The sequence below is a fragment of the Cenococcum geophilum genome, assembly GCF_001692895.1.
Source record: "Cenococcum geophilum 1.58 unplaced genomic scaffold K441scaffold_1, whole genome shotgun sequence".
Taxonomy (NCBI): domain Eukaryota; kingdom Fungi; phylum Ascomycota; class Dothideomycetes; order Gloniales; family Gloniaceae; genus Cenococcum; species Cenococcum geophilum.
This window is the reverse complement of record NW_027137559.1, coordinates 5,623,414-5,637,694: the sequence shown is the minus strand read 5'-3', so window position 1 is coordinate 5,637,694 and position 14,281 is coordinate 5,623,414. Positions and strand designations below refer to the sequence as shown.

The 14,281-nt window shown below is 36.6% G+C and overlaps 2 protein-coding genes across 2 annotated transcripts; one reads left to right on the top strand and one right to left on the bottom strand.

Moving 5' to 3' along the window:
- Positions 1-243: 243 nt before the first annotated feature.
- Positions 244-1,941, top strand: K441DRAFT_650684 (kinase-like protein). Its single transcript, XM_067647071.1, has 4 exons — positions 244-668; positions 761-1,261; positions 1,322-1,841; positions 1,898-1,941. The coding sequence occupies exons 1-3, from the start codon at positions 635-637 to the stop codon at positions 1,753-1,755; spliced, it is 969 nt and encodes a 322-aa protein (XP_067510583.1). The 5' UTR covers positions 244-634; the 3' UTR covers positions 1,756-1,841; positions 1,898-1,941.
- Positions 1,942-2,173: 232 nt separating this feature from the next.
- On the bottom strand, positions 2,174-2,714 carry K441DRAFT_600246 (uncharacterized protein; the record flags this gene model as incomplete). The annotated part of the gene is made up of 2 exons (XM_067645189.1): positions 2,334-2,714; positions 2,174-2,284 (listed from the first exon to the last, which is right to left on the bottom strand). Exons 1-2 carry the CDS (start codon positions 2,673-2,675, stop codon positions 2,174-2,176), a joined length of 453 nt encoding a protein of 150 aa, XP_067510582.1. The 5' UTR covers positions 2,676-2,714.
- Positions 2,715-14,281: the final 11,567 nt, after the last annotated feature.

Genomic DNA, 14,281 nt, shown 5'->3' with positions numbered 1-14,281 from the left:
TTTAGCGTATATGCGCGGCATATACACTTCTATAAACTAGGATATTTATGATTTAAGGATAAACGGCTTTGCATTTCCTATTTTATTTAAATTACATGTGCATTGCATATGCGTAGGCTCAGCGTGGTCTCAAGCTAACTGTGGTCACGAAGCTGGTTTGTAAGTTCTGACCACGTTGAACTTTCTGACCACGCCGAGTCTTTTCCGTGACCACGCCGAGCTGTGAGCCCGCGAATTCCTCAACGAGGGTCTGGGGCACCTGGGATAACATTTGCAACCGAACGATCCATTACCCTTTTGTTAAGGTCACCTGACTGAGCGCCAACTACTTTGACGTCGAGTTAAGAATCTCTTGCCAGTGCTTTCGATGCGCCACCTCGCAGTTTCTCCATTGCTCCTTCGTTCCCCGCCTCTCATCGATCGTCTCCCGTTCCTCTTCACAAACTCCAATCAAAGTCTCTCTTTCCCCAAAGCATCCTCCTCCCTCAAACCTCCAGTAGAACTCGAAATTTCTCTATTGCTTTACATGCTAGCGTGGTTTTGCGGGCTCGGCGACTGCCAGTTTCGGCAGTTAGACGCGACTTTCTGCGATTTCTATCCTCAGCCTGCTTCCAGCCCTCCCTCGTGATTAATCATGAATTCTCTTGACCCAACTCCCACACTCTCAGGTACGTAGCGCGGATCGAGATCACAAACTTAGCCCTTGAAGAGATCTTCTCCGCGTGTGCGTCGCTCACAACATCTACTAACTAAACTACAGCATCTGTCTCATTGACGCTTTCTATGGTCCCAACAGACGCAAACTTCGATGTCCAACATTCGTCATTTTTCCAGCGACAAAGCCAATTACCATCGCCGCAAACAGTCCGCTCACAAGCACGAGCCCAGCATCTTGCTGGCATTAACTGGGATAAGAGAAAGACCTTCAACTTAGCTGGCCCTAATGTGTATCCTCCACCTGTTTTATTCGAGTCCATCGGCTTGTTTGTTAAGTGGGGATCCACTGTTAGAATTGCTGAAGGTCAGTCTCTATATGCCGTTCGACACTGCCTTAAAAGCGTCGTGCCAGTCCCCGAAATCTACGGGTGGCGTACAGATGGAGACGAGATATTTCTCTATATGGAGGCGATAAACGGCAGGACTTTAGAGCAAGCGTGGGACAAGATGGGAATAAATGACCGCCTCAGTGTTTGTCGCGAGCTCCGGGCAATTTTTGATAATCTACGCCGGCTTAAACAAGATCCGCTGGACACATTTATTGGTGGGATACCTTCTTTCTACCTAGCAACATATTCCGCAAGAGCTAAAATTGCATGTCTAGGCGGCATTGCACGGGATCCTCTTTATGACAGGGCCATCAACCCCAGATACATGTCAGAATCGGGACCATTCACTTCCGTTAAAAATTTCCATGATTGGTTCACCTTCCTACACCGGCGGCCAATGCCTGATCCCCACGTTGTCCCCTTAGAACCCTTCCGCCAATGTCTTCCTGATGACATTGAGGTCGTATTCACACATGGAGATCTTCACCGGAGCAACATTATACTAACATTGTCTAGCCCACCCAGGGTTATTGCAATCGTGGATTGGGAACAGGCTGGCTGGCTACCGGCCTACTGGGAGGATCGCAAAGCCCACTTCACTGCTAATTATTTGGGAGAATGGTCTGAGAAGTATCTGCCAATGATTTTGGATCAGTATATAGACACCTGGGAGCCATGGGACTACTACACAATAGCTATGGGTTGCTGAGTTTCAGGGCCAGGTGACACTGGACACGTAGAAGGTGACGTATCGCGTGATTGTGGGGAAAGAATGGAGATATAATACAGCCGAGGGTTGGTTGCGGAATGTTCAAGATAATAACCCTTATTGTGGACTAACAGATGGACAGACAAAGCGGATGCGGCTCGCGGGGATCGTAGGGCTTGCGGCGGCGATCCTTACAATCCACGGCAATCGAGATGATTTAAGCGGAAATCATGATCCCAGCCAGAGGGGTCTATGTATAGTTCGCCCTCATAGCTTGATCCTATCATACAAACTTCCCGTCAATTCACTCCACAAGGTCTCGACATAATGTGCCACTGCTTAATGAATCTTGTCACCCCAAAGCAGCTCGCGGACCGGAACAACACGCTGCGCAATTGGCGATTAACCTGTCCGCTTTTCACAATTGTCTGGGTGCAGTCTGCAGCACTGAGGTGGTGGCGCTAGCAATATAGCCATCGTCAATAAGCTTTTGGACGAAGTCCTCAATCCAGTTCTGACAATTGAGGGCCTGTATGGGGTGTTAGACACGGAGTTTGTGTTACCGAGGACATTCTTACCGCTGTATCGAAGGGATTGGGGCTGCGGCCTGGAGGCTGCACAACAGTGGCGGCTGATTCAAGCCGATCGTGGGCCGTTGTATCTGCTGTGGCAGCTCCACCCCCCACAGTATCGGCAATGTATTGGTCATTGACTTGGGCCAGTGGGACGATCTGGTATCGGCGAGTTGTCGTCGCGAAGTTGTATCTGCGCTTGAATTCCAGGTAGAACCCGGTGGCCGTGGATCCGGTGACGTGAATCAATTTCCCCGCGTGCTCTGTGCCAGGCGTGGGAATAAAGATGGCCCAATGAGCAGGTCTCGCACCATTAGAGAAGACTGCTAGATATATTGTTCGAGGCATTATCTAAGGGCAAACGGTGATAGGAAAGTTCTAGCGAATAAAAGAGCCAGCATACCACACAGAAAGGGAACAGGTCTACTTAAATAGGATCTGGAAATATATATATAATATTTTTCCAGACTCTACACACCCGGGTGTATGGTGTCATGTTTTAGGTCTGATGAGGTGGTATTACAATCCACATTATTACTTCCCTCTTAGTTGTTCACGGTTAGTTAAGTACCTCTTCCAACAATTAAGTTCATATTAACGGTCATTTTGAGGTCATGGCTTGAACCAACAAGACAGAGTTTCACGCCAACAAAGTGAGACCTAGAGAACTTCATAGAGGCGTCATGTGATGATAGCTGCCTAATTTATGCTGATTCCATTAGTCACGCGTAGGACACCATCGTTTCCAACTATACGGTAGCAACACTACACCCGGTTGTCGATAATTCAACAAATACGACACCAGCACCCTCCATATACTAGCATAGCATGACACCTGCCCTTTCACCCCTAAGTGAATCGGTGATTTTATCACACCTGAACACCGTGCACGATATCCATGAATTTGTGGAAGGGAGCCTATATACCCTCATTCTATCGCGTTGGGTGGACGTAAGTTTAGAGACTTAAATCCTCTTGTACAAAACCTACTATTCTAAGACGGGTCCAACTACATAAATTGGAAATCGGGCTTATAGATTTAAGGTATCTAGTCCTCTAAAACTTAAATATAAGATTAAGTAGAGTATCCCTCTTAGGCGATTTCTTATCCCTTTCTATAACCACTAAATAGGACCTCCTAAGAGCCTTAAAAAAGCTTACCTATAATATAACTATACCCCTTATCCTTTTTATAAGTATTAACCTTACCTTTATCCTATTTCTATAGTAGTATATAAAAGATATAGGATTATTATTTATTAGAACTTCCCTTAATCGAACACTTGTTACTTTATATAATCTTAAACTACCTTAATTACTTCTATTTCTTATATTTAATTACCTACCTTAATTAAGCCTTTACTAAGTCCTTTATAATTAAGGGCCGCTTTTTATCTAATTATTTTCTTATATAGTATTTATATAATATTTAATATAATGTGCTTTAGTATATAAAAGTCCTAGCTTAAAGTTCAGCTCCCTATATATAATTGTCAATCGGTAGTCCGTGCACCGATAAGTAAGTAAAGAATAAGGACTCTGTCTATTTAAACTATAAAGAAAAGAAGCTATTTATATATGAGGTAGGTGTCTGAAATAGGAAAGGTAGGGGGGGTCTGTAACTAAAATGGGTGTAATGGCGCTATTGCTCATTACCTGCCAAATTCTGCCATATTCTGCCAACCTATAATTGGCTTGCCCAAAGCTAGCGCCTTAGCGGCTCACCCTATATATTTGTTTACATCGGTCCTAGTAACCCCTTTTTTCCTTCTCCTTAGCTTAGTATCTTCGTAATACAGTATTCGTTTAAGCTTCGGTTTAGAGGCATTTATTTAAGCCGTAATATTATACTAAGCTTACCCTACCCTGCCTGGGAAGGCCTTAATAATATTCTACCCTAAAAAAGAAACTTTATCTATAATAACGCGTTAACGCGCTATACTTAGACACTAAAACAACTCTATATTACCTAGGAAGGCCTAGATAATATCCTACCTTACGAGCTAGATAGGGCTAGACCTATACCCCCGGAATTAAAGCTAAAGCGTATAATATTAGTAAACCTTAGGAAGCTAACGATGGTACCTAAAGTAAGCTTATTTAAGAGAGCTGCCTCTACCTAAGAGGAACCTAAGATCTAATTAGGATTAGAAATTAAAGATAATAATATTATTATAGACGTACGCGAGTAGATTTACGCCCTTACAGCTAGCTAGAAAGCTAATTATCTTAAAGTAAGAAATATATAAGAGACCCTATAAGAGATCCTAGAAAGCCTTATAGCCCTATAAAATGGCTTAGCTTCCCCCTTTTAAAGCCCTAGCTAACCTATTTACTCTACTAAATATAATATACTAGGGAGTACAGATATAATAATAAAGTAATTAAAGTCCGTTAAGCTCCCTAACCCCCTACTATTATCTAATAGGATAGACCCTACCTTTAAGAATTAGAGGATTTAAGTACAAGGAAAGCTCCGTGTTAACTATAACTATTTCCTTTATAAAGAAGCTAAAATACTCTACCTCTTTAGTTAAACTACTAGGGACGCCTAACGGCACCTTTAAGCCAAATTTAAGGACGAGTCCTCTATCTAATTTATATCTATTAATGAGATAATACGGCACCTAGCAGCTATCTATATTAACCTAAATAAAGTATAAAACGCCTAGTATAATTATAATCGCCTAATAATAAAACTAAACTAACCTATTACTAAATTTTAGACTTAATTCCTATACCTTATAGGAGAAGGCTAAGTTCCCCTTAAGAACTACTAATTAGACCTATATAATAAGCTAATAATTCGGCTATAAGAGAAGATCGCTGTAACCTTAAATAACCTACCAACTTATAACAGACTTGCAGCTTATTACCTATTATTAGACTTAGAACTAAAGCGGATTAACGCCCGCCCTAATTAGTAGAAGTAACTCTATAGTAATTAGAACTCGCTAGCTATACCTATAAAAGCTAAAGTAAAAAGATAAGCTATAATTGCTCTTATACTAAAAGCGGTTATAACTACGCACTAGCGAGCCTCGCCTAACTAGCTACGTACTACGCTATTAACTAGTATTCGCCGTAATACTCTAATTAACCCTACCTTGGCTATATACTACAACTGTAATAAAGAGGATTACTTTACCTTATTTTACCTAGAGCTAAAGGATATAAGTAATATTAAGGAAATAAAGGAAGAAAAAACGTCCGATAAGTCGGGAAAAGAAAAACCCTAGGGAAAGACTCCCCCCTAGGGTACCCTATTAATCTTAAAGAGATTAATCTTAGTTAGTTAATAGGTGGAAAGCATTTTATAGTTCTATATATAGTATCTTAAAATAGATATAAAGTTAATATAACCGCCCTTATTAACACTAGAGTAAATAGCTTTACCTTTATAAATACTGCCTATATAAATAATATTGCTAAGTTTTTAAATGCAGAAGCTATCTAACTAGAGAAGCCTATATAGGTAAAAGGCTATAACGGCTAAGCCGGCTAGCCTATTACCTATATTTTAAAGTTATATATTACTCTTAATAGATAACGCCAATATAGTATTCCCTTTTATATCCTAGACCTAGAGTCCTATAATATAATCCTTAGACGAAAATAGATATCCTATTTTAATATTTAGTTAAATATACAATAAAGACAGTTTATCTGGCCAAAGGATAGACTAAGGTTACCCTCCTTTATTAGGGAGATCCGAACTAACTATAAGATACTAGCTGTAAGGGCTAACCTTACTTACTAGTAAAATATCCTAGCCCGTAATCTAGCCTTTACCTAAAAAAACGCCCGCCGTAAAGCTAGAAAGAACTTTATACTAAGAAAGATACTCTCCTAAAGCGCTATATTTAAAGAGGACTCTATATATAGAAGTAGGATAGATAGTAATATAGATAATATCTAAATTGCGTAGATCTAACCGGTATAAAAAAGAACGCACTAATAGGATATAAGGGATAACCTTTAAAAGATGTAATAGGAGCTAAAAGGAGTAATAATAACGCTAGTACCCTAGAAGTCCCTAAAGTTATATACGCCCCTATTATTANNTAACNCCCCTACNATANANATNNCCGNAATTAGCGCTATAGNGTTTNACTTTAATATATACCGGAAGGATAATAAGGTCTTTATAACGAGCCTATATAAGATTAACTAAATTATTAATAATAGGCAGAAAGAGCTAGCTAAGGAAACTAACGAGGAACTAGTTAAACGCCTCCTTTTTACTATTTATATAAATTATAAAGATATATTCTTAAAGACGGCTTTAAATAAGTTACCCCCTTACTAAATATATAATTATAAGATTTAATTAAAAGCTAATAACTCGCTAAATTATAGCCCCCTTTACTAATAATTAACGGATAAGCTAAAAGTAATAAAGTAGTACTTAATTAATAACCTAGATAAAGGGTTTATTAAGCTAAGTTAACCCTTTTTTACTTCCCCTATCCTATTTATAAAAAAGCCTAATAAAGGCCTCCGCCCCTGCATTAACTATTAAAAACTAAATACTATTACTTAAAAGGATTAGTATTCTATTCTGTTAATTAATAAGACCCTTACACATCTAAGCTGGGTAAAGATCTTTACTAAATTTAATATCTATTAAGCTTTCCACTAAATTAGAATAAATCCCGCATCTAAAGATTTAACTATATTCCGCACTTATTATTGTTCGGATCACGGTGGGGGGGTTTTTGGTTCAATTGTATTCGTCTTGTTTTCTTGCAGAGGATCGTAAGGATCGCGGTGCCTAAATAGGGGGGGCTGAGGTCGGACTATCTATCGGGCCGTAGGTGGTCAGGTGACCTACGCTACGCTATACGGCCCCTGCCGCATACGCTCTGCGCGTAACACTATTTACAACCTCTACTTATACAGACAATTATAGTTTCTATAAATATAAAGTTCTTCCTTTTAGACTAATAAACGGACTAGCTACGTATTAAAGGTATATAAATAACGTTCTTTTTAATTACCTAGACAAATTCTATATGGTATACCTAGACAACATTCTTATATACTTAGACAACGAACTTAAGCATTAAGTTTATATTAAGAAGGTCCTAGAAAGACTATAAAACACAGGCTTATAAGTTAATATTAAGAAATATAAGTTTAGGGTAAAACGTATAAAGTACCTCGGGTTTATTATAACTACAGATAGAATTAAGGTTAACTCTAAGAAGGTAAAGGCAATCTGTAACTAAAAGCCCCCTTATATAGTAAAAGGGATCTAGTTCTTTTTTAGCTTTTATAACTTCTACTACTAGTTTATCTATAACTATAGAATTATAGCAAAACCTCTTATTTAACTAACCAGGAAGGATACGCCTTTTATCTTTAATAATAACTATATAAAGGCCTTTAAAGAGATAAAAGATTGGCTTATCTCTTCTTTAGTCCTTTATTACTATAACCTAGACCTTAAATTAATGCTAGAAACGGACGCTTCTAATAGGGTTATAGCGGGAATCCTATTATAGCTATATCTAGACGATAAATAGTACCCTATTGCCTTTTAAAAAAAAAAAACAATAAACCTAGCTAAGTATAACTATAAAGTATATAATAAAGAAATACTAACTATTATTTAATTACTATTCTAATAGCGTGCGGAGCTTAAAGGTATAAACTCCTAGATTAAAATATATATAGATTATAAAGCCCTAGAGTACTTTATAACTATAAAGCAGCTTACTAAATAGTAAGCCTAGTAAGCTAAAATACTCTTATAATTCTTCTTTATAATTATATATTATTCTAATAAGTAAAACTTTAAGGCTAATACCTTAACCTAAAGAAAATAAAATATAGGACCCTAAGATAAGCTAAAGACCTAATACTGGACGCGCGCCCTCCTTTACCCTAAACAGCTTAACCCGCAGATCTTTAGGGAGCTAGACTTCTAGTATAATAAGCTAGCACTAATAAAGGAGTCCTTAGATAAACTAGTAGGGCTAATTAACCGCCTCCTAACTATAAACCGCATAGCTAACGCCCTAAAGGCCCTCCGCGACTAAGCAGTAAAAAAACCCCCCCGATTTTAAAATAGAGAAAGGATTACTCCTATACTAGAAGCGACTTATAGTCCCTAATATTAACAACTTATAGGCTAAACTAATCCGCGAAGCTTATTGCTAAGTTTCTATAGTATACCCTAGCAAGAATAAGACCCGTAAAATTATTAACTACTGCTATTATTAGTTAAGAATAGTTGCGGATATTAACTAATATATATAGAACTGCGAAGACTGCCGGAAAGCTATAACCCTATAAGACAAAACTCTAGGACTACTTTAGCTACTCCTAATACTAGAGCGCCCTTAGTAGTATATCTTTATAGACTTTTATAAGCTACCTATAGACCGTGACGGGTATAATATAGTTATAGTTATAGTTAACTGCTTTAGCAAACACCCGTTCTTAATTCCCTATTATAAAAATATTAATACTAAAGAGGTAGCCTAGCTATATATCCACTACGTCTACTAAGTTTATAGACTACTAGATACTATTATGTCTAATTATAGGCTATAGTTTATATTAGCCTTTTAGAACGAGTTTACCTAGATTCTAGATATTAAGCTAAAGCTTTCTATAGCTTACTACCCCTAAATAAATAGTTAGACGGAGATTATAAATTAGTACCTAGACTAGAGGCTTAGGCCCTTTATTAACTACTTCTAAAATAACTAGTCTAAACTACTACCTTTAATAGACTATGCCTAAGTAACCTTACCCTATAACTCTACAGGGTTTGCCCTAATTTAGCTAGAAATGGGATACTTACCCTATATAAGCTTTAACTAAAAAAAGCTAAAAAAAAACCCTAGACTATATAAGAGAAGCTATTCTATAGTAAGGCCTAATAGTATACTAAATGCTTAGAGGAAGCTTAGATAGTAGCTTATAAGAACCTAAAAAAAGCCTAAAGGTTAATAGAATAGTAGGCAAATAAATACTGTTAAAAGCCTAACTTTGCCCCTAGTAATATAGTCTAGGTTATAATAAAGAATTAGAAAACTAAATAACCTAGCTAAAAGCTAGACTATTAGATAGTAGGACCGTATAAGGTTCTTAAGAAGTTAGACAACTTATATAAGGTAAAGCTCCCGGATTTAATTAGGGTGTACCCTATTTTCTTACCAGATAAGTTATAAAAAGCTATAATTAACCTATTACCTAAATAAAAGAATAAGCCTCCCCTGCTAATTTAAGTAAACGGTAATAATAAATAGGAAGTTAATAAAATACTAGCCTATCCCTTAACCCGTTGATTTGGGTCCTACGGTTATTAATAAGGGACAAGCCAATCGGAGAACCCGGTTTAATGCAGGTGCCCAGTCAAATCCAGTAGCGAATTCTCTAAGGACCCTAACGGGTTAAGGGATAAGATAGTATGGGGAATATTAAAATACTATATCTAATAGAAGGGCTATAACCTGGACCTAACCTAGTACCCTATATAAAACTTTATAGGCTACCCCTAGAAGCTTAAAGAGTTCTATAACTAATACCCTAAAATACTTAAACGAGTAGATAAAATACTAGTATAATAAAGATAATAAGTTACTAGAGGAGTATAGGGATAAGAACGCCCTAAAGCCCTAATATAACTATCTGCTAAATTCTACTATATTCTGCCGTTTTCTACTAGTACTATAAAACTCTAAATATCTAGAAACTTTAACCGCCAGTTAAAGTTATCTAATTAATTAGATCCTTACTAAGATTTTTAACAGCTACTCTTCTTAGCCTAGTGTTTCCACTTAACCTACGGTCGCCTTTTAGTACTTAGTCTAGACGCGCTTATATCTTCTTTCTCCTTATCTTATATTTTATAATCTTACATTTTATAGCCTAGTACTATTTTATTTCTAACTAAGCCTAAGGGCAGGCTTTCTTTTAAAGAGGGGGGTAATATAACGACGCTATTGCTTATTACCTACTAAATTCTACTATATTCTACTAACCTATAATTAGCTCGCCCAAAGCTAGCGCCTTAGCGGCTTACCCTATATATTTGTTTACATCGGTCCTAGTAACCCCTTTTTTCCTTCTCCTTAGCTTAGTATCTTTGTAATACAGCATTTGTTTAAGCTTCGGTTTAGAGGTATTTATTTAAGCCGTAATAATAGGGGTAGTAGTATAACCGGAACAGGAATAAGGATAGGGTAATAGGCTAAATCCAACCTAAATTGACATACCCTCCTAGCTTTAAGCCCTTATAGGTTAAAGCTGCATCGCGAGTCTTAGTATAGTATTAAGTTAAATAACTATAGTCTTTATATAAGGACGATAGGTTATAAAGGAATTCTAAAAGCTTACTTAAAGCTCTTATAGCGTTAGGTTTGACAGTCTTATACTTCTTTATTAGCTCTTTCTTAAAGGATTAAAGCCTTAGTACGTTCTTTTTGCGGCTAATTGCTATAATATCGTTAATATAGACGTAGTAGTTCTTACGCATCTGTTCCTTAGGAACTGCTTCTAAACGCGTTGTTCTTTATGCTAAAGGTCCGAAAGGCCCTGCTAGGGCTGGTTCTATAGTCTCGTCTAGGGTCTTGTCTAGGGTAGGAGCAGCTGTAGTAGGTTCTCGGGTAGGTAGGTCTAGGAAATCGTCCTTTATAGTTTATGGGCTAATTACGTTATCGTCTTAAGGACTGAGCTCTTCTTAATCGGTCGCTTGATCTTAATTTCTACCAGAATCTACCTGCCGACTTTTATCGATATCCACTTAAATCTTATCTAAAGTCTTATTATCCTTGTCCGACGTTTTATTAAGCTCTTCTAACGTCTTATTAAGCTCTTCTAACGTCTTGTTAAGCTCTTTTAATGTCTTGTTAAGCTTTTCTAACGTCTTATTAAGCTTATCTAAGCTCTTCTAAAGTCCTTCCTAAAGTCCTTTTTAATCAGAAATAGGGTCTAATAAGGCCTTACTTAAGGTCCTCGGTCGCGGCTCGTTATACTTAAGCGTTAATTGATTATAATATCGCTCGCAATAGGCAAACATCTTACGATTATCTTTGTAATATAGTAGGTTCTTTTTATTGTCCTACTATATGTTCTTATTGTTAAACCTATCTAGACAGGCCACTTTGTATAAAACGCCGGTACATATGCTGCGTTAGCTAGTAGAATCCTCTTAGGTCCTGTTAGCGTCTAGATTGTAACTGCTGCCGTCCCTATGCCCTTAACCGGATCTAGGCCCGTTCTGGCGTATACGAAGTCATTGCTCGGTCGGAGCTCGTCGACGAATCTCAATTAATCGTTAATGACGCGTATCGTGGTTCCGTTGTTAAGAATTATGCTATTATGTAGCTTGTAGTTAGAACCTGCGTTATAGGTGCCTACCTAGTTATCGACCTGAATTGGAGTTCCTTACTACTATTGTAATACTGTTTAACGACCTAGATCGTCTATACGAACTATGTCTTAGTTGTCTCTTAACTTATAACTAAATATCTTATTAAATGTCTTATTACCTACTTTCTATTACCTATTTAACTCAGTTGTTTAGACCTACCTAATATATATATGGAGCTTCTAGAGCCCTTATTAATAGACAGAGTTCTTATTCTTAATTGTCCGTTTAATAGTTATAAGCCTAGGCCGTTTACTGCATTATCTTTAATTCCAAAGCCTTTATTCCCATTAATTTTAATAATTATCTTAATTATAGACAACTACCCACAATGACTTCTCAATAAGAAACCCCTCCCGTTATTATATCATCCGTTATCCTTATAAGCCTAAACAATTGGGACGAATGGATTAAGGTTATTAAGTTAAAAGCGAATAACAATCGTCTCTAGAAGTATGTCGACCTATTAACACCTAAGGCCGATCTGCTATAGCTTAAAGAATCTATTTAAGTCTTACCTAAGGATGCTAATAGCTGGGGGAAGACGAAGATCGCGGACCTAGATGAGGAGGAGAAGGAGGAGGAGCTTTATATGCTTAAAGCCGACTATAGGGACAATTTAAAGCTATACAGAAAATAGCTATTAGCTCTTAATATGTTGCGTAGCTATATCCTAAGCTCTATCTTACGTACCTACCTTATCTATACGTTTAAATGCACCACCACCTATAACGTCTTAGTATCTCTTAAGAAGAGAATTACTCCAACTAATAGCGCCTAAAAGATTTAAGCAGCTACCCAGTATATAAGGCTTAAGAAAGCCCCTCGGAACCAGAACTTTAAGGTTTAGTTATAGGAGTAGGAGACGGTATATACTAAGTGTAAGGAGCTAGATCTACCTAAGGTAAGTAGTAATTATTTAGTAAAGGACTTCGTATACGTAGTTAAATCTATTACACTAAGCTAGTTAGAATATTAGAAGAATTAGCTTAAAAGGCTTAAGTAGAAGGAGAAGAAGCTTCTTATCTTCTTTAAACTGGTTAAAATATACTAAAACTACCGTTATACGGAGCTTGCCTAGAAGGGTAAAACCCTATAAAGAGGAACCTTTAGAGTTACCTTTAAAGATAAGTCACTAAATTTGAAGCCTAAATTAAAGCCTTAATCGTTAGCAGATAAGTAGAAAAAGGAAAGGCGACTACCGCCAGAGTACCTATACGGAAAATGTTACTACTTTAATAAGTGCTAGTATATTATAGAGTCGATTTCTTGCCCATTATGGTTTAAACTAAGTAATAAAATTTAGAAGAAGGTGGATAAGAAAATTGCTAATATAACGCCCGAAATTAAGGCTTATATTAAGCAAATTAAAAAGGACAATTAAGCCAATAAAAAGCTAAAGGATAGCAGTAATTAGAGCTCTTAAGAGCCCTATAAAAACTTTATAGTTTATTATATAAGAGCTAATAATATAGCTTCTAATTATAAGCTTTATAATAGTATAATTCTTAACTTAGGAACTAGCCTATATATCTTTAACAATAGAGCTAGGTTTATTAGTAATATTAAGCCTATATTAGAACGCGTCTACACAGGCTTATATATAAAAGAAATTATAGGCTATAGTATAGCTATAGTTACAATTAATAACCTAAAAGGGAAAAGATAGATATAGCTCTTAGAAGCAGCCTTTATACTAGGCTTCTATACTAACTTAGTATATCTTAATAAGCTTAATAATAAGGGAGTCTACTAGAACAATAAAGAGAATACTCTCTTCTATAGCGATAATAAGACGTACGCCTACTATGGCCGCTACTATAGTCAGAACACTATTAAATATAATAAGCTAAAAAGTAACTTACCTAAGGCTTTATTTACGACTTAATTAAAGCTAATAAAGCATTTATTAAAGCCTCTGCTAAATTAGGTAGAAGGCTACATATAGCACTAGCAATTAGGCTATATAGGAAAAGAAGCAATTAAGTAACTACCTTAGTTAGTAACGGGCGCGATTATAAAAGGCCTAACAACAGTAGAATGTAAATTGTGTGGAGTAAGTAAAGCTTACGAGGTAATATTAAGAAGACCACTAACTTGGTTATTAGTTCCTTTCTATAGAATCTACCTTAATTTAATACCCAAAATAGTCGCATTTAATAGTAATAAGTATATAGTATACTTTCTTAACGACGCAACGCGAATAAATAAGGTAGAAATAATAGCTAAGAAGTTATCTCTTACCTAAATTGTTATTAAATATTATAATATTATTAAACCATAATATAGCTTTAAGGTAGCCATTATCTATATAAATAAAAAGACGTTTTTTATAGGCGAATTTAAGGAATAGGCAACTAAATAAGGAATTAGTTTTAAAAGATTAGCACCTAATACTTAATTATAGAACGGTCCAGCAGAATAATTTAGGGGGGTAATTATATAGAAGGCTCGGTATATAAGAATTAAAGCCTATCTACTAGAGGAGCTATATCTTAAAGTCTATAAAGTAGCTGCCTATTTACTTAATCGAACGCCTAGTAGAGGACTTAGGTAGTAAATACCTTTT